Raw genomic sequence first — 21,491 nt, forward strand, 5'->3', positions numbered from 1 at the left:
TCTTTTTAATTACTATAAAGCACTAATGCATTATTTCTTTAATACTTGTTACCTCTCCCCCATGTAATTAGAATTTAGAATAAAGTATTCTGAAAATGTATTAAAAAAAAATCAAGTAAGACTTTGGGACCTTTTCACGTGGGTGTTTTGTTGTGCAATTTACTTCTTCTTTAAATGTCCTTTTGTTTCCTTCCCACCAGCTAAAGTGCAAATTGCAAGCTGGAAAACATACGTGGCATAGCTGCTTTCCAACATAGCCCAAAGCTTCCTCATGAGGCAACTTTGCACTGGGTATGTTTCCTCTCTGGCAATTTGCATTTTAGCTGGTGGGAAGGAAACAAAGGACATTTTGTGCTTGCAGTAGCCAAAATTTATTGTGGGTGCCAAAATGTCCTGTGTACTAGTGATGTGCAGGCTGACTACCGGTTGGGTGGGTTTGGATTGAGATTTGGCCAACCGCTGCGGTTTAGGGTTGGGTGTGGGTAAGACTGAGGAAGTCCACACATCCTCTGCTCCTGAAGATTCCCTATCTTGGAACCAGAGGCACACGATACGGGTCTGGTGTGGGCTCTACAATGGCAACATTTTGCGGGTTAGGGTCGGGTACAGGTTAAGGTTTTGTGGGTTAGGGTGGGGATTGAGTTTTTCCTGACCTGTACATCACTACTGTGTACCATAAGCCTAATCAGAGCCACAGAGTTTAACAAAGGAGTCCCCTTCCTTCCCCCTTGCTGTCCGTCTCTCAGGCTTACCTCCCTTATACAGTACACCTCCTCCCGCAATTGCTTTGACGAATAAAGGGAATTGTGAAATGAAAGTAGATTCATCATCTCTTAAAGTGGACCCGTCACCGAAAAAAATTATTCAAAATCTTATTTTATCACATTAGTCAAGAAAAATTAACTTTAATTACACTATATAAATTATTTGAATCTTGTTTCCTTCAGTCTGGGAATTCATAATTATAACAAGCAGGCAGCAGCCATTTTGTGGACACTGTTATTAAGACAAGCCTTGTATCATCTCAGAATCTTGTTTGTGCAACAGAATGGGGGACCTGATGTCCATCTCCATGTCCTGGCTACACAATTAAATGGTGAAGAGAACGGGGGAATGTGGGGGGAGAAGTGGAAACTAGGAAGTGCTGAATGGAAAGTGAAAGTAATTGTCTGCCCCGCCTCTATGCCTAGGCATAGAGGCGGGGCAGACAATATTTGATTGACAGCTGAGATTTTTAAATGAGTTTACAACAGCTATGAATGCTTTAATAAAAAATAGAAATTGGATTTCATGTTTAATTTTTAAAGGACTTTTATTATACAGATTTTTGTGTCTGGGTCACGGGTCCACTTTAATGAAATCAGTAGGCAGAAAACATGTTTAACACAAGTCTTATTCACTGAGCTTATACTGAACATAGGCATACAACCTAACTAAGTTTAGTGGACACCTGTCCTTGGCAGATTTTAAAGTCCGACCCTAGATAGAGGATTTGATTTTTGGCAAATGAAGGATCTCCTTCCTTCACTAGGCTCGGATATCCACATTTTTGTACAAAAGATGTCTACATTTTGAAGACATAAGAATATTGTATCATTATACTGATGATTTATTCGGAGTGCTGAAAATAAATTAGATAAAATATTGTCTGTTTCCCCAAGGAGTGCTTTTCAGATGCCCAAGAGATCCCAATAATCTTCCACGTTATGTCCTGCACATCAGTTTTCAATTCTGAATGGAAAACACTGTTGCTGTTGTATGGTCAGAAAATGTATGCCTGGTACAGAAGCTCGAACTTTTCATGTGGTTCCTTGAAATGGAAGTAACTTATGGTCTATGAAAACCACAGCTTCCTGAGAAGGTTTTATGTTTACAAAGAAAGAACGAGTTTAAGCCAGGATACAGATCACACAATCTGTAATGATGAAATATGACCAGGCAAAATGATGTAGTGTAAGTAAAAGAAAAATGTAATGTATGATATGCAATTATGCAACAGTATGAACAAAAGTAATCCATGAATATCAATTATTAAAGTGAGTGGCATACAGTCATGCAATACTGTATATACTAGAGTATAAGCTGAGTTTTTCAGCATCCAAAATGTGCTGAAAAAGTCTACCTCGGCTTATACTCGAGTCAGTGGGCAGTAGCTGAGATTGCAGTCACTTTTAATCATTCCTATACCAACAGTTCGCTTGGGGAGAGACTGCAATATCCCACAGCACCCTCTGTTGGTTATATGAAAGAATTACAATGCGCCCTCTGTTGGTTATATGAAAGAATAACAGTGACTGCAATATCACACAGCGCCCTCTGTTGGTTATATGAAAGAATAACAGTGACTGCAATATCACACAGCCCCATCTGTTGGTTATATGAAAGAATAACAGTGACTGCAATATCACACGGCGCCCTCTGTTGGTTATATGAAAGAATAACAGTGACTGCAATATCACACAGGGCCCTCTGTTGGTTATATGAAGGATTAACAGTGATGGCAATATTACACAGTGCCCTCTGTTGGTTATACGAAAGATTAACAGTGATGGCAATATCACACAGCACCCTTTGCACATGGTAGTGGGACAGTGGGACAATGCACACAGTAATCCGTTTGGCAATTCTCTGTCACCATCAACTTCGCAAAGAAGTCCGGTTGATCGCTGGGGGGGTCGCTTTGGCGGAATGTGCACTGCTGGGAGACAGGGCTGTAGTTGTGTCTAGGCTTATACTTGAGTCAATAAGTTTTCGTAGGTAAAATTAGGTACCTCGGCTTATACTCGGGTCGGCTTATACTCAAGTATATACAGTATATAACCCCCTCCCTTTAACCGTTTAACGGTTTTGTTAGACATGTGGAATAGACATGTTAGAGTGGAATAGAATAAAAGCTACCTGTCTGGAGTGGAATAGAATAAAATGCTACCTGTCTTGAGTGAAATAGAATAGAAAGCTACCTGTCTTGAGTGGAATAGAAAGCTACCTGTCTTGAGGGGAATAGAATAAAAAGGTACTTGTCTCAAGTGGAATAGAATAAAAAGCTACCAGTCTTGAGTGGAATAGAATAAAAAGCTACCTGTCTCGAGTGGAATAGAATAAAAAGCTACCTGTTTTGAGTGGAATAGAATAAAAAGCTACCAGTCTTGAGTGGAATAGAATAAAAAGCCACCTGTCTTGAGTGGAATAGAATAAAAAGCTACCTGTCTCGAGTGGAATAGAATAAAAAGCTACCTGTCTCGAGTGGAATAGAATAAAAAGCTACCTGTCTGGAGTGGAATAGAATAAAATGCTACCTGTCTTGAGTGGAATAGAATAAAAAGCTACCTGTCTTGAGTGGAACAGAATAAAAGCAAAGTCCTAATTGACAGCATTTTTCCCTACCATTATAATGGTTACTCTTCCCACACTACATTGCACAATTTACTGCTTCTACAAAACTATTAAAACTAAATTGAATTCTCAGTGAAGTCAAATATTCACATCAAGACAAATATAATCTTTGGAGGAAAAAACACAGACAAATGCAAAATCCTTCCTTCCTATTGTTCCTGCTATAATGCTTTTTACTTTACCAAATAATGTTAGACAGATACTAAAAAATGCAAGTTCTTACACAATCCCTTCTTAATAAATAAATGAAAAACTGATTCACAGTTGGGGACACATCCAGGCAATTTGGTTTTGGTCTTGAGTATACAATCTTTTCTGTACTACATGCCAATCTGAGGAAAGACCCATATATAGCTCTATTGGGTGCTGTTCATGATATGCTTACCAGAGCCCAACTGACTTTATTTTATTAGCTTCTATACAAACCCTAGAAAAATCCTGGAAACAGAGGTTGATTAACTTCCCTAACATGCTCAATTCTAAAAAACCTGGCAACCTTGGGATGATTACTGGTATGGAGGCACGCTTCCACCTAATATACTACCACTGTAGCTTATAAGCAGAGAAAGACCACCTTTTTATTTTTTTTCTCCTGTTTCTTATTGTTTATTCTATATGTTATTTTTTACTTTTGATATGTTTATGGACATGCTATGTGTATAAGCACATGTACACTGGAATCATTCTGCATATACTCATTGTATTTGAACCCTACCATATCAATTTTATATTATATACTCTTGCAAACCAATAAAAATATATTAAAACAGAGTTGGGGAAATATAACATGTTCCATAAAAAGAAAAAGTCAAGAAAAGATTGTAGACTGAATACTCAGTTGAAGTATACTAAGTGAATAATATAAAGGCTAACCATATAAAATTCCACCTCTTTCTACCCATTTCTATTGGATTTTAGAGGCATATTTATCAATGGTGAATTTTACTGTTTTGAGCTTTAATTTCACACATTGAAAAATCTGCCCCGTATTGTTTGCTCCCATTACTACATGGAAATAATTATACACAGTTTCACTAAAATGTTTTAAATGGCTATTCAACATTTGGAAGTATAGGTATGAGACCCGTTATCCAGAATGCTCAGGATCTTCTGGATAATGGATCTTTCTGTAATTCGCATCTGCATTTCTGAAATCTACTATAAAATCATGTAAACATTAAATAAACCCAATAGGTTGGTTTTTCTTCCAATAATGATTAATTATGAATATAGAAACATTGTCAATATATTACAGAAACTAATAAGATAAACTAAAAAAATGGAGAATAGTTATGTGAATATGTAGTGAAATTGCCATATAAATGGACAGGAACTTGCTTACACTGAACCAATTCTGCAGCTTCAAAGAACAGTTTAATATCTATATAACACATAAGAGCCATGAATATCCTGTAAAATATATCTTTTAAAAGTTACTTAGGGATATAATGTGTCACATGACAAATAGAAATTTATAAAAACAAATCTCATGTTCTATGGCCTGTATATAGTCATGGTCATTATTATTATACTTATATTTTACAAATGAGGGTAAATTACTCATCAAATAAAGTGCATTTGGGGCAGCGTATCTGTTTTACTAATCAAAACACAAACCTTTAACTGTCCCAGTATGATAATGCAGTCCTGGATTCTAGGAGAAGTTTAGGACAGATACGCCTACGGCTCAGGGTTAAGTATAAAACTGGATCGCTTTAACTTCTCAAACAGCCAACTAAGCAAAACCAAGTCATCAGTCATGTTTCTTAAATCTTGTACAGGCCCTCAATACACAAGTACGTGGCAGCTTGTTATAACCTGCATCAAGCACAAGTGCTTTTCACATACAATATTTCTCTGACTTGAAGAATTTAACCATGTATATTACACAAATAGAACTCTCCCCTCCACTTCTGGTTGCATAAAAATGCTGTACTGCTAATTTCTATGCACTTTTTTTCTAAGTAGTTTAAAGTAAATTGCTATATGATTACTTGCTACAGTAACATTTTCCCTTCTTTCTCTATGCAGAATGCTTATAGTTCAGAAATATTCTTGGTCTGCTTCCGTGTGTGAAGGCTATTCTAATACCTTAATTGGGGGTTTATAAACCTTCTACTCTGGGGCCCTATATTAAAGAAGAATTCAACCCTAAACTCAAAAAAATCCTACCCCCTACCCTACATAGACCTCCCTCCCTCCTCCCCCTAGCCTAAGTGTTACCTCGGGCAAATGCCCCTATCTCTTTACTTACCCCTCCGTGCAGATTCTGTCCATCGGAGTTCACGGGCTCCATCTTCTTCTCTTCAGAAATCTTGGGAATGAGACCGGCATGTAGGTGCATGAGCAGTTGGAGCAATTTTCTGCTTCGCAACAACTACGCATGGGCCGAAACTCATGAAAAGTTTGCGAATCGCCGGTCTCATTCTGAAGATTACTGAAGCGACTGAAGATGGCGCCCGTGAACTCTGGTGCCTGAATCTGCACCGAGGGGTAAGTAAAATTTTAGCGGCATATGCCTGGGGTAACACTTAGGCTGGGGGGTGGGGTGGAGGAGGGAGAAGTATCTATGTAGGGTAGGGTTTTTTTAAGTTTAGGGTTGAATTCTCCTTTAAGTCATGAAATCAGCTTCATGATCCAAAAGGAAGTTTAGATCTAGTTAGTAATCCTTGTTTCCGTAACTACTTTCTATAATAGAAAGCAAAATCACAATGTTAAATGGGACGGAGACCCTCCCTAAACAGCAGTGGGACCTATTTTTGGATCAAGACCAAAGCATAAACAATCACTGGGGCTCATATATAAACAGTGGGCAAATTAGCAAAAAAATTTAAAGGTTTGCTTTCATTGTTCAACCTGTAGGTGGCTGAAAAAAGCCAGTCTCGTACAGGTTGCTATGGGTTACTGCCCAGGTGCAAATCTGCCCAGTGTTTATAAATGAGCTCCACTGCCTTGCTATTTTGTTTCTTGAAGTAGTTCTTTGTTGATTTGTTGGTATATTTTGGATCACTGTCTTGTTTAATATCTAACTTCTTTTCAGGTTCAGTTGTTTCACTGATTGTGCGAGACAGACCTTAACTATGCTAGTATAAACCTATGTTAAGTCCATATTTTCAGGACTTTTTTATATTTTTTAAGTGCTCTAAAGTATGGTGCTCCAAGTTATGGTAGGATCTCTTTTGTGGTGAGAACCCCGCATTCCAAGAATAGAGTCCACACCTAAATATATTTTGATCATTTAAGAGACAATGGTCAACATTTAGTACATTGTATTTTTATCAAACTAAATCTTTTGTAAATTTAAATTCATTTTGTAAAACAGCCAACTATATTATATATGCTACATTTATTACAGCAGTTCAGATCTGTAATTTCCCCAGTAGCTCCCCATATTCCTTCTTGCTGATTCACAGAACATACCCTGGAATACTCCAACCAACAGACAATATACATGATATTGTATATACAATTCACATTAAATTAGATAATTGGCTCAGTGACATCAGCTTCTATGATAGATGTAACCTCCCTTTCTAATAATATGGTGATGATTTACCCCCTAAATTTGGTTTGGCAGCCCATAGCATGCTAAACATGTGAAATCTCAAACTCAAACATATTTGAAAGCATGGATTATATAGTAAGCTGCTACTTACTGTCAAATTTGGTGGAGGTTCCATCATGCTGTGGGGCTGTGTGGCTAGTTCAGGGACTGGGGCCCCTTGTTAAAGTCGAGGGTCGGATGAATTCAACCCAATATCAACAAATTCTTCAGGATAATGTTCAAGCAACAGTCACAAAGTTGAGATTACGCAGGGGTTGGATATTCCAACAAGACAATGACTCTAAACACACTACAAAGGCATTTATGCAGAGGGAGAAGTAGAACATTCTGCAATGGCCGTCACAGTCCCCCGACATTAATATCATCGAAAATCTATTTGTAGCAGGATGTCCATGCTGGGCAGACATCAAGTTTAACTGAACTGGAGAGATTTTGTATGAATGAATGGTCAAAAATACCATCAAGAATCCAGACACTGATCAAAGGCTATAGGAGGTGTCTAGAAGCTGTTACATTTGCGAAAGGAGGCTCAGCTACAGTATTAATGTAATATGCACCCGTCTATTTTTGTTATGATGCATATTGCATATTTTCTGTTAATCCAATAAGCTTTATGTCACTGCTGAATTACTACTGTTTCTATCTATATATATATATCTATATCTATACAGTGGTGTGAAAAACTATTTGCCCCCTGATTTCTTATTCTTTTGCATGTTTGTCACACTTAAATGTTTCTGCTCATCAAAAACCGTTAACTATTAGTCAAAGATAACATAATTGAACAGAAAATGCAGTTTTTAAATGAAGGTTTACGTTATTAAGGGAGAAAAAAACTCCAAATCTACATGGGCCTGTGTGAAAAAGTGATTGCCCCCCTTGTTAAAAAATAACTTAACTGTGGTTTATCACATCTGAGTTCAATTTCTGTACTCACCCCCAGGCCTGATTACTGCCACACTGTTTCAATCAAGAAATCACTTAAATAGGAGCTACCTGACACAGAGAAGTAGACCAAAAGCACCTCAAAAGCTAGACATCATGCCAAGATCCAAATAAATTCAGGAACAAATGAGAACAAAAGTAATTGAGATCTATCAGTCTGGTAAAGGTTATAAAGCCATTTCTAAAGCTTTGGGACTCCAGCGAACCACAGTGAGAGCCATTATCCACAAATGGCAAAAACATGGAACAGGGGTGAACTTTCCCAGGAGTGGCCGGCCGACCAAAATTACCCCAAGAGCGCAGAGACAACTCATCCGAGAGGCCACAAAAGACCCCAGGACAACATCTAAAGAACTGCAGGCCTCACTTGCCTCAATTAAGGTCAGTGTTCACGACTCCACCATAAGAAAGACTGGGCAAAAATGGCCTGCATGGCAGATTTCCAAGGCGCAAACCACTTTTAAGCAAAAAGAACATTAAGGCTCGTCTCAATTTTGCTAAAAAACATCTCAATGATTGCCAAGACTTTTGGGAAAATACCTTGTGGACCGACGAGACAAAAGTTGAACTTTTTGGAAGGTGCGCGTCCCGTTACATCCGTTACGTAAAAGTAACACAGCATTTCAGAAAAAGAACATCATACCAACAGTAAAATATGGTGGTGGTAGTGTGATGCTCTGGGGTTGTTTTGCTGCTTCAGGACCTGGAAGACTTGCTGTGATAGATGGAACCATGAATTCTACTGTCTACCAAAAAATCCTGAAGGAGAATGTCCGGCCATCTGTTCGTCAACTCAAGCTGAAGCGATCTTGGGTGCTGCAGCAGGACAATGACCCAAAACGCACCAGCAAATCCACCTCTGAATGGCTGAAGAAAAACAAAATGAAGACTTTGGAGTGGCCTAGTCAAAGTCCTGACCTGAATCCTATTGAGATGTTGTGGCATGACCTTAAAAAGGCGGTTCATGCTAGAAAACCCTCAAATAAAGCTGAATTACAACAATTCTGCAAAGATGAGTGGGCCAAAATTCCTCCAGAGCGCTGTAAAAGACTCGTTGCAAGTTATCGCAAACGCTTGATTGCAGTTATTGCTGCTAAGGGTGGCCCAACCAGTTATTAGGTTGGGCCACCAATCACACAGGTTTGGATTTCTTTTCTCCATAAATAATAAAAACCCTCATTTAAAAACTGCATTTTGTGTTTACTTGTGTTATCTTTGACTAATAGTTAAATGTGTTTGATGATCAGAAACATTTTGTGTGACAAACATGCAAAAGAATAAGAAATCAGGAAGGGGGCAAATAGTTTTTCACACCACTGTTTATCTATATCTATCTATATATCTATCTATATCTATCTATCTATATATATCTATCTATATCTATATATATCTATCTATATCTATATCTATATATATATATACCCTAAGCACTAAGAGTAAATAAAAAGAGAATGTCTGTCCAACACATTTTAGAATCTAATATGAGTGGATGAGTTCATAAACGAAAGGGTTCTAAATTCAGCTCAGTAAATATGTGAATGAAAACAAACAATGTTGTTCTAATTATCTAAAAGGATCAAATATTGTCAAGGTGGTGTAGAAAAGCCATGGGTTTAAAGCTGGCCACATACATGGAGATCCACGTGTTTGGACACATTGCTAAACTAGTCATCGCCTCCTGTGTGCTGGGCCAATCAGGCTTTTTAAACAAGGCAGATAGTGTTCCACAGGAACAGAAAACTTTTCAAGAAATGTATGAAGATGCATGTGAAGAGATGTGAAGCTGTGTGTCAAAGTGAAATATTCTAAACTATTCTTTGCTGAATGGGAATCTATAAAATTGATCTGAGAAGCTGGTTTTAGGTAAGATTAAAAGTATTCAGTCAGCACACTGTGACATGTTTGAACTAATTGTATCTGTCATCCATAGGAGTCCTGGGGCTAATTTTTTTGTTTATAAAATCATCTTTTTTCTGTGGTATAGTTACCTGAATGTAGAGCCTCCTTTTAAATTTATTTTTTTTAATAATGGAATCAGGTGGTAGAAGGTGGGATGCTAACTGCCTCCATCAGGGAAAGTTACCAAACTTCTATAGCTGCTATTTATTAAATACAAATCTGTCTAACCTAGGACAATAATAGGCCATTAGATGTTTAAACATGTCAGAATTATGTCAAATGACCAATATAATGGTATCTTATGGTCCCTTTGCATTTGTTAAAAGGAAACACAGAGAGATACTCTAAAACTATAGCAATAAGTTTTAACCTGAAATAAACATTGATATTCTAAGATGGCAGAAAGAGAATATTGAGTTAAGCTTGAAGACCAGTAAAAAGGCTGCTGTAACATTTCAGTGGTTACTTTAGAAATGGAGGAACTGATCTTGGATATATTATAAAGGTAAACATAATGGGCTTAGATTGCACAAACAAATCAAAGTAATGTGCGAAGTCAGCAGGGTTAATAAAGTTGTCTTCAGATGAGCATGGCTTATTTTAGGGTTACGGCACTCGGGATATTGAAACAGTTGCATCTTCGCCAGTAGAATCAAATTAACACATAAAAACATAGAAAGGAGAAGGAGGAAGATTTATCAGATCAATGTTTATTACATTTAATTTGAGAAATCGTCCATTCAAGAGTCATTGTGCCAAATATATCGGTCTCTAAAGTTGGGGTAATGTATTAAAATACCAGAGGGTGAATGCTAAATCTAAGGTTCCTGACATGAAGGTCTTATACAGAATAGTCTGTTACATATTGGATAAGAGAAGCCCTACACATCCCCCCCAGTCCCACCAAAGTGAGGAATAACTGCAGCTATGTGTGTACTTTTTTATTTTTACTTGGTGTGCTCCCACAACCCCCCTTATTTGTGGCAGGTGTGTGTGGGGCTGTTCTGTCTGGCTTCCTCTGAACCCGTTAGTACATGTTTTAATTAAAAGGTCCAACTTGATGGATTAGAGCTATGGAATTTTTTCAGGTTGCTATATAATTATTAATGATTTCAGTGTGTTGTTTCCTTGAAATGAGTACATACATTAGAAGAATCAAAGACAACTTACCTTTTTGAATACTTTTTCAAAACTGATCTCTTTCCTTAAAGCAGTTTTAGTAACATCATCTGGTTTGAGCTCCTGTTGATTAAAAATATATTTTTCTTAATACACATTTTATGTTTTACCCAGAGACTAAATAAAGGTAGCTAGTATCGATATCTAAAATACAAGGGCTTAAACTTTTAAAAAACAATAAATCACTGCTAAACTGACATTGATATAAACAGCAAAATGCCCTGTACCATAGTTTCCATTTAGTTCCATGTCTACGGGAATTGCAGCCTTTCCATAAAGGAATGGGGATGGATTAAGAGGAAGATATTGTTAATGACCAGACATATGACAAGGGAACACAGTGGGGAGCAAGTGTTTTAACTTGACCTTAAGGAGATTGTCTAGTGAATATGTTTGTAAAAAAAAAAAAGAAAGGCAAATACATATGTGTAGCTTTAAAGACTTTAGGGTTGGAAAATCCAAGAAAAAACAAGACACTGGGTAAGGGGTTATTCTTGAGAGCAAACTTATGGGATGGATGTAGAAGTCAGTTGTGGGAAATTGGGTAAAGGGAATCATAAGCAGGGATTAAAAATGTGAACACATGGAAAGAAACCCCTAGACTGGGTAAGACTAGAATAACAGCACTTGTTATTCAATTTATTGTAGGTATTATTATATACTAACAGAGTAGCAATAAAAGATACGGTCATGCCCATGGTTTTTAAGCCAACACAGAAAAAAATAATCCAAATAACTGAAAAACTGGAAAGTTTGAAGTACTGTTTCTAACAGTGACTAATAATGACTAATCAAAAAGGTGTACTCAAAAACATGTCTCAATATTTTAGCCACAGAAAGGACTGCAGCTTCCAATAAACTCCAATATCTCAGATTACAGCAAATGGCACAAGAAAAGAACATCTGCCCCATAAGAGACTCTTATTAATACAACATATGCTACCAGTCAGCCTACTAATATACACATTATGTTTGTGTCTGCACCTATAAATGCATTGACTCTTCAATACTACAAATACAGAAGGCACAAAAAAACTAGGGACGCACTGAATCCCACACTTGGTTTGGTTGGTGAATTTGAGCCTTTTTTAGCAGGATTCATCCAAATACAATAGCCTTGCTGAACCTAACGGGAACCTTATATAAAGCAACCCAACTCCAAAAGCAACTCCATCCAAGTTTACCTCTTAGGTATGTGGAATCAGCGCTACTCTTGAATAATAGGGATTATTGAAGTAAAAAATTACATACAAAATACAAAGAGATTTCTATTTCTATCTACAACTCTAAAAATTACATAGGAATCAATGGGATTTGGGTTTTGGTAATGGATTTAATATGATTAGAGAAAGAAATAGAAATATAGCTATTGCCCCAGGTAGTGCACTGAATAAACAAAGTTAATGAGCATACAATCAGTATTAATCAGAAAATAGTGAGTAGGGATAGCTTTGGTTGGACAGGCAATCATTATTGCTTGTCGCGTTCAGTAAAGTAGTAGGTAAAGCAGATTTCTAAAGTGGATAATATTATAATATTACTTTGCAACTATTCCTTCAAGTACCTAAAACAAACAGCATGTAGGCAACTGAAAACTGCTAATAACCAGCTAGAATATCGCATGTGTATGTTTTATGCCCTAGGCTTTACCTGCTTAACTTATTTCCCTGCTCAATTATTCAGATTCCAGGAAATTAAGTCAGAGATGAAAGTCTCCATTTCTTGTAATGTACTTTTTTATAAACCTATTTCCGTGGATGACATCAGAACTTAATTACAAACAAGCTACATGAATAAGTAGTACCTTTACGTTTGTATTGGTCTCTTCCAGCATATAGAATCCCTTTTGCCCATCTGCTATTAAAAACCACAAGACTAGCAGAATAAAATAAAAATAGAACCACTGCCTGTAATTATTTATTCTCTGTCACTTAAAGCATCAGGATGACCAAGGGAGACCAGGCTGATCATCCACTTTTACTATATTTAAGGTTTAAGTAAAACACATAGCCTGTATGTTTCAGATTTACCCTGCCATGCTGCCTCTTGTTAATACAGGTATGGGATCCGTTATCCAGAATGCTTGGGACCTGGGGTTTTCCAGATAATGGATCTTTCTGTGGTCTTTGGTATACTAGAAAATCATGTAAACATAAATAGGCTGGTTTTGCTTCCAATAATGGTTAATTACATCTTAGTCGGGTACGGTTTTATTATTACAGAGAAAAAGGAAATCATTTTTAATATTTTGGATAAAATGGTATCAATGTGAGACGGCCTTTCTGTAATTCAGAGCTTTCTGGAGAACGGGATTCCAGATAACGTATCTCATACCTGTACATATCTATGTACAAAATGATATATTGTAATATCTTTAAAAATAATGCTAATGTGCATACGATTAGTTTACCTATAACGCGTTGCAGTTTTCTAGCCTGGCACAGTTTCTGTTATTTTAACACCAATTATTTAGTGGCAAATCTGCATGCCCATGGCTGAAGTGGTGGACAAGTAAGACCAAACATAGGCATTTATCATCAATGTTATATATAATTACATATATTTTAATAAAAATTAAAAAAAAAAATACAGTACAGCCTACTTAGACATGCACACCCAGACTAAAACTGGGGCCAAATCTGGATGAGCTGGATTAGCTGCACACTATCAAACCTCTGCAGCAGGGATCAGTCATACATTCAATTGCAAATACTACACAGTACATAATAAATATCAAAGGAGCAAAATAGGATCCAAAACAACTGCTGGATAAAAAACAGCCATACATTAAATCTGCCAAGACAAGATTGACTTTCTGCCAGCAGGCTGCCAACAATAGAGTGTGAGTGACAGTTGATAATCCACGAAAATACTGGACCACTTTCTTTTCTTCGCGCACATATATGGGCAAATACATAGAGTGCAGTTACTAATTATGTACAGACTCAATAATTCGGAGAGCAGTAAAGTATAAACATGTGTTTAGCTGAAATATACTGTTACAAGCAAGTATAAAATCATCTGCCAGATAGAGCAGCCAGATTTACGTAGTAAAGTGCAAAAGATAAACAAAGCTATTGTGCATCATTATATTGTGCATCATTAGCAGCTGGAAAGAGTACAATTCAACATTACCAAGTGCCAGCACCACATTCATAAATCACTGGGTGGGGGGGCTATAAGTTGGAAACACCCCTCCTAGTCCCCCTAGTGATTACGAATATTAACCGTAAACCCTGGTCTGATGTTCCGCTTTGCTTAATATTGCACTGCCGTGAATAATGTATCTCACGACTGGAACTATGGGTAGGCATAATAGGCACATGCTTATGGCACAACGGTGGGGGTGGGAACCAGGCACATACCTCTCCTGTCAGTCTAGCCGTAGTCCAGGTCCTGTACAGAACCCATGTGATGCCCACTGCCAACTACCTACAAATCACTCCAACCTGCACCCCCAAGCTCTCACTTACAGGGGGCAAGGTGGCCAGCCAGGTTGCATAGGGTGCAATGAAATTACTTGTTGTTGAAAAGGTCCCTAGTTCCTTGCTGAATTCCTGGACCACATGCAAAGTGGCAGTGTGGCCCTGCAAAGACTATACCTTGTGTCAGTTCAATCTTCATCTTAGAGGAGGTGTCCAGTGATTTACACTTTCCTTGTCCTTTAATGAGGCACAGTAGTTTGTACACTATCCATCTCTGAAGCAGTGATCAGGCACACTGTGCTATTTCAGGAGATTAGTCGCCCAACGACAAATCGATTCTTCTTCGGGTGACTAATCTCCCCGTACTGCCTTCCTGCCGGCTAGAATGTAAATCGCCGGCGGGATGGCACTCGGAACGCTTCATTTTCCAAAGTCACCTGAAGTTGCCGGCGGGAAGGCAGTTCGGGGAGATTACTCGCCCGAAGGAGAAGCACTTTGCCTCTGCCCTTAAAACGTTTTAAAGACGATGCATATTTATTGCATTATGTGTGCTTGCTCTTGCACAATGTAATCTAATGTTTATTAGGCCTTGACCTTGCTACCTGAATGTACACAAAGTTAAAGACAGCTAAAACTGGGACACCATCCCCCCAAAAAAGCAGCAAATGGTCCTGAGGAATAGAGTCAAGGCCATTTAAAAAGCATTTGCTTTGAAGCAGAAATTCCGATATTTATTCCAGAGAGATTGTTGTTAGTGGATGAATATTGTAGCCTGTGTTTTTATTCCCCTTCGCTGGTACTAGGCTGGTATGTTACATTTTTATGCAGCCTCATGAAAGATTAGCGTCAATGTAATCAGTATTCACACGGTGCTCTCATTTGGAACAAACAAACTCTGTTTCTTTTAATGAACATGTGTGGCTTGTACATTGTGACTTCTATATAAAAATGATGTAAAATGGTCAGCCAAGCACTAAAGAAACCAAAGTGCCACCTATGCATTATCAACTGGCCTTGCCCTAAAAATAAATAAAAAGGTAGCTTATATTTAAAGAGGAAGCCTGCCTATAGGAATCCAACCTGGACAGCAAGTTAGAATCCGGTGGCTCCCCAATAGATCTTACACAAAATATTTGAATGCAAAAAGTTTTAATGAAAATGTTAGACACCACCCAATGCTTACAATTTCTTACCTCTTACCCTGGGCTGGTGCACAAGTTTGCTAAAAATTGTGTTAGCCAATGCTATTTCTGCAGAAGATCCTTGTCTCCATCTTCTTTGGATTCTTCCATCTTCTTTTAAATTCTGGTTCAGCATGCGCATACGCAGTAGAATAAAAGCCAAACTTAGAAAAGAAAAGCTGTTTTTATTCACTCTAGTGTTAATGCCTGTGCTCGGATAAAAGAAGAGGAATAAAGGTTGCACCAAAGAACTTCTGCAGAAACAGAGAGGCCATGCAGTTTTCCTCTAACAGGAGTATCAGCCAGGGGTATTGGGTAAGCCAGTGATCCCTAACCAGCGGCCTGTGAGCAACATTTTGCTCACCAACCCCTTGAATGTTGCTCCAAGTGGCCTGAAAGTAGGAGTTTGTTTTGAATTCCTGGTTTGTAGGCTTAAAAAACATGTACTGCCAACAGACTTCTTTAGGCTGTTAGTCCACATAGTGGCTATCAAATAGCTAATCAGAACTTGGCACTCCCACACTCCCAGAAACATTTTTCGTGCTTGCGTTGCTCCCCAACACAACACTTCCATTTGAATTTGGCTCACGCGTATAAAAGGTTGGGGACCCCTTAGGTAAGCTATTAAAATCACTAACATTTGGATCCTTCAAGTGATTGTGACTTTAATTTTCCTTGAAAAGCATAAAATGAACAAAAATAACCAATAAAGTCAGCAAAAGCAGGACTAGTTTGTTTCATTATTTTTAAAGCATCCAAGTTTAACATTAGCATAAACTTTAGCAGAACAGCCCCAGCTTTGAGTCATAAGCAGAAAACGTTTACAAACACTTCTGTTGTAAGAAACTGACTGCAATGTCACGTCATCCCTCATTTGTTACTTTATATGAGCAATGTAGTGGGTAGTACATGCAATTCTACAGAGATCCAGTTTGCTGTTGAGTTGTTTAAGAAAGCAGCTTTCACAAAGTACCTATGATTAAAACATTTGACAAACCAGTTTCATTTCATTGCATGTGTGCCAGACAATGACTAAGTATAAAGGTAATGTTCATTTTTTGCAATAGTGTAGCTTGAGCACCAACTGCATGTACTGTAGAAAAAGTCAGGCCAGTTATATACCCTTACTTGGACGGATGCCTTTGCAAACTATGAACTGCACTAATGCATCTCCTGATGTTTTTAGCTTTAGGAATACTAATGGAAATTGTATTTGAAAACATGCCCAAGTTACTCATTACTTCACAGATTAATTCGAAGGGTTTCCAAATGGTTTCTGTCAGCAGCCAAACAAAGAAGCCACAAATAAAGCCAAACATTATTTTTGTAATAAAGAATTTCAGGCGGAGTGCTTCTAGCAGCAACATATAAGAAGTATAGGTCCCACTTTTAAAACATATGCCTCAATGAGGAGACACCCCTGTACCTAAAGTTTTCTATAATAGGCACTTTCACACAATTTTTTAGTTTTATGACTTGTTTCTATGCACAAATTTTTTTTAGTTGTATAAATTTACTTAGGAGCACAAAGTGATTGCTACACTATTCCTTCCAGATCTAGGAAGGATGGTATCACTCATACCGCATGTGTATGGTCCAAGCAGTGGTCATTAGAGACCTGACCTGGGCCCATCTTCTAAGCTCCATGGATTTCTACCCAACCTGCTCCCCACAGTGATTGCTGTTCAGCCTGGAAGTGGCATTACATTGACAGGAAGTGACGTTAAAGGGGACCCATCACCCCAAAAAATAATTCAAAATCCTATTTTATCACATTAGTCAAGCAAAATGAACTTTAATTACACTATATAAATTATCTGAATCTAGTTTCCTTCAGTATGGGAATTCAAAATTATAGCAAGCAGGCAGGAGCCATTTTGTGGGCACTGTTATAAAGGCAAGTCTTGTTTCATCTCAGAATCTTGTTTGTGCACTAGAATGGGGGACCTGATGTCCATTCCCATGCACTGGCTACACAATTAAATGGTGAAGAGAATAGGGGAATGTGTGGAGTGCAGCAACATCTAGCATAGAGGAGGGGCAGACAATATTTGATTGATAGGCAAAATATTTAAATGAGCTTACTACAGCTATGAACGCTTTAATAAAAAACTGGATTTCATGTTTAATTTGAAAAGGACTTTTATTATACAGATTTCGGTGTCTGGGTGACAGGTCCACTTTAAATTAAGCGGAAGTGCTGTTACAACAATCTTATTTTTTTGCATTAGGAAGATTAGATTATTGTCCATTGCCCCGGGAATGGCCACCTGTAACCCATCCCACTGCAGTTGATCAGGTACCCGCGGGTCATCCACACAGTGGGCACATGAAGTTCGATCCAGCCGGGACCTGATCACATTGGGGGTATCCCCCCCAATACCTGACCCAGAGCAGGCCTCTAGTGGTTATTCTTCCGTAACTTCTGAGCCATAAATAATGCCTTAACACAAGAGCAGGCACCTCCAAGGGCTAAATGATAACATTACACATTTAAGAACAAAGAAATGGCACAGTGATCTTATCAGAGCATAGTAAATATAACTACTGACTTCTTATAATCTGAATGATTGAATTACTGGACTATTATCAAAAGAAAAAAAAGAAGATATTGCTAGAAACAGACACAGCCCATAATTCATTTCCAAAGCAGTGTTTTAAAAAAGACTCAAGTGATTATCATTAAGAGGTGATTCATATTAACTTTTGAAAACTAAAACTGTTACTGAAGAATTTACTTACAACTTGGAACACATCTGTTGCCTGCAGCTAGTGTAAAATTAAAAGTGTTTTAACATTTGACGACTGATCTATTCCAAGTATCATAGCTGTTGTTTACAAGGCCAATCAAATATAGTAAAAGAAGATGATGAAGGGGGAAAAAGGTTTATTCAGAGGCCACCGAGTCTGCCAAACCAACATTGTGTAATACACTCCATGGATATCTTTTCCGTAAACAAAATGTTCTTCTGGACAGAAACCAGTGGTCAAAAACTGTCAGACAAGAGATCCAAGATAATAAAGTAGCACCAAGTTTTTACTGGTACAATTATTATGCTGCATATTAAAGAAGACAGAGAAGCATTTATATCTCTAAAATAAAAAGGTTACAAAATTGTATTTAAAATATATTTATTGAAGATCAAATACTGTGCTTTATGAGCCACGAGAGAGAGTTACCAAAATGGTTTGTAACTTTACTAAAGGTGTTACAACAAAAAACAAATCTCAAAGCCTTCTGAAATGATATTAAAGAGTAAAGACTTCCCTGTGGTATCTATGGGACAGCTGACATCTAACATCAATGATAAGAATCATATCAGTACAGGTATGGGATCCGTTATCCGGAAACCCGCTATCCAGAAAACGCAGAATTACGGAAAGGCAGTCTGCCATAGACTCCATTTTATCCAAACTATATAATTCTTTAAAAAAAAACATTTCTTTTTTTATCTTTGTAATAATAAAACAGTACCTTGTACTTGATCCAAACAAAGCTATAATGAATTCTTATTGGGAGCAAACCAGATTATTGGCTTTATTTAAAGGGGTGGTTCACCTTTAAATTAACTTTTAGTATGTCATACAAAGGTCAAGTCTAAGCAACTTTTCCATTGGTCTTCATCATTTTTTTTTATAGTTTTTGAATTATTTGCCTTCTTCTTCTGACTCTTTCCAGCTTTCAAATGGGGGTTACTGACCCCATTTAAAAGGCAAATGCTCTGTAAGGTTAAAATGAATTGTTATTGCTACTTTTTATTACTCTTCTTTCTGTTCAGGTCCTCTCCTATACATATTCCAGTCTCTTACTCAAATCAATGTAGGGTAATTTGGATCCTAGCAATTAGATTGCAGAATTGCAAACTGGAGAGCTTCTGAATAAAAAGGTAAATAACTCAAAAATAAAAGAAAATAATAGAAAATGAGAACCAATTGCAAATTACAAATGAAGATCCAAATTACAGACAGATCCATTATCCTGAAAACCCCAGATCCCGAGCATTCTGGATAACACGTCTACTTCCTGTAGCGTAAAAATGTGGTACACATTGTTACTTTTTTAGACTCGCCCTAACCAAAATTACGCCAGATTACTGTAGGGATCTGCTGCTGAATGTGTTAGGCACCCCTTTGTTGAATAAAATCTCTACCTTTTTCCCTAGACCAGCTCAGAAAAATATCCTGAGCTGAAGCCGTGTTACTTTATTCCAGAGTGCTGACGTGTGCACACAGAGATGCAAGTTCCTCAGTGCCGGACCCTGTTGCATTCAGTTGGCCAGTTATAAGAATCAAGACTTGACACTGCTAGTCTGCAACTGCCATATAATATGCATACTTTAGTATGCTGAAAGTTGTAGTCCAGCAACATTTTTGTGGTGCAAGTAAGCTAAGGAAGGGTGTACAAACCACATGTAGCTGCTGGCAAGACACATGGAGTGCATCCCTGAATTAAAGCATGTGCAAATAAAGTGTCTATAGAATGATAAACTGCAGCTTTATAAAATGCATGAATATAGTATGAAAACACTGCTGTGAGCTCACCCATGCACACAATAGTTATGACCCTAGCACACACACAAATGGCGTATATGAGCAAAAAATAAAACAACAGGGTATAGAATCTCATATAAGGTCATCAACCATAGCATTAACAACCAAAAAGTAAAGAAGTTAAACCCACCCCCCAAATACCTCCTGTAGGTGAAAGTATGCTTCATGTGATTAGATTGGGAAAGTGATCTGGCATAAAACTGAACTACATCACCTTTGAATATGTACACAACACTATAATCCTGTGTACTGAGCAACGACAACTAAAATAAATGATCATGGAGCATATAACATAGGGCCCATGAAATAAAATATATCTGGATCCCAGAAGAGATTTAAGTTTGCAGGGAGTTTTGGGTATGAGTGCTTAGAGAATCTACAAACTCATATGTATTTATGTATGTATAAATGTGTGTAAAATATTCTCAAATCTTTACATTCCATTCTTAGAGGAATATGCAGCTAAGGTGGAAAGGTCAAGACATAATATTAACAAATACTTAAAGATTTACAAAAAAATTTGTTTTTGGTGAATAACTAAATAATTTAAAACCTGTTGACGTTCTAAACAACTGCAGTTTCAGTGTAGCCACACAAGAATAAGGAGGGAGCTGGAAAAAGTGTGTTCATCTACAGACAGGAATGTTACATTGTTTCCAATGTACTTGATGCACTTTGATTTTAAAAAGCTCCAATCTTTCCTGAGCCGGGGATAGAAAGCATGGGAATGACATCACCCGTTAAAAATGTATAAAGTACTGGCGATAGACAGGGTATGATGTCAGCATACAATTTGCCATCTACCAGTCAAATAACAGGAACATTCCTCCTTTTCCTGGGGAGTTACAGAAAATGCTCCAGACCTAAATAGTGCATGCATTCTCAAACAAATTTACATTTAGCTTGGCAAGCCAGCACTGCAATAAAATCAGAACACTGAAGAAAGAACAAAAAAAAAAAAAAAAGGGGAAAATCTTGGACTAAAATCGCTCAACTGTTCCAAATCATTTTTAGTCCTGGCCAGACAAGCATCATACTTAGTTAGAGACTGGAGGTAGAACTCCAGCATTTACTGTAATTGTAGGCTTTGCTAAAAGGTCTCTGACAGAAATGCACAACTAAAATTGGCAAGACATCACCTTAACTATGCCATAAGAATTGAGCACAGAAAAATGACAGCAATATCTGAGCAAACTGACTGTGTCAATTAGTCACTAGCACTATATATGCACCACTGTTTGCCCACTGATAAATACAGCCTATTCTGGGTATGAAGTCATGGTACAAACAGCACTAGATGGGACTTTAAGCAAAAAACCCACCATTTGTGATTTCCCCAGGCAGAAGTGCAAA

General features: G+C 37.6%; 1 protein-coding gene across 4 annotated transcripts in view; it reads right to left on the reverse strand.

Moving 5' to 3' along the window:
- srfbp1.L (serum response factor binding protein 1 L homeolog) overlaps positions 1 to 21,491 on the reverse strand; it is a 68,831-nt gene that overhangs the window by 11,414 nt on the left and 35,926 nt on the right. For all 4 annotated transcript variants that reach the window (XM_041563850.1, XM_018224287.2, NM_001087162.1 and 1 more), the window contains 1 exon segment: positions 10,973 to 11,044. In XM_041563850.1, the coding sequence (XP_041419784.1) occupies positions 10,973 to 11,044 (72 nt within the window).

This window comes from Xenopus laevis, chromosome 1L (genome assembly GCF_017654675.1).
Source record: "Xenopus laevis strain J_2021 chromosome 1L, Xenopus_laevis_v10.1, whole genome shotgun sequence".
NCBI lineage: Eukaryota > Metazoa > Chordata > Amphibia > Anura > Pipidae > Xenopus > Xenopus laevis.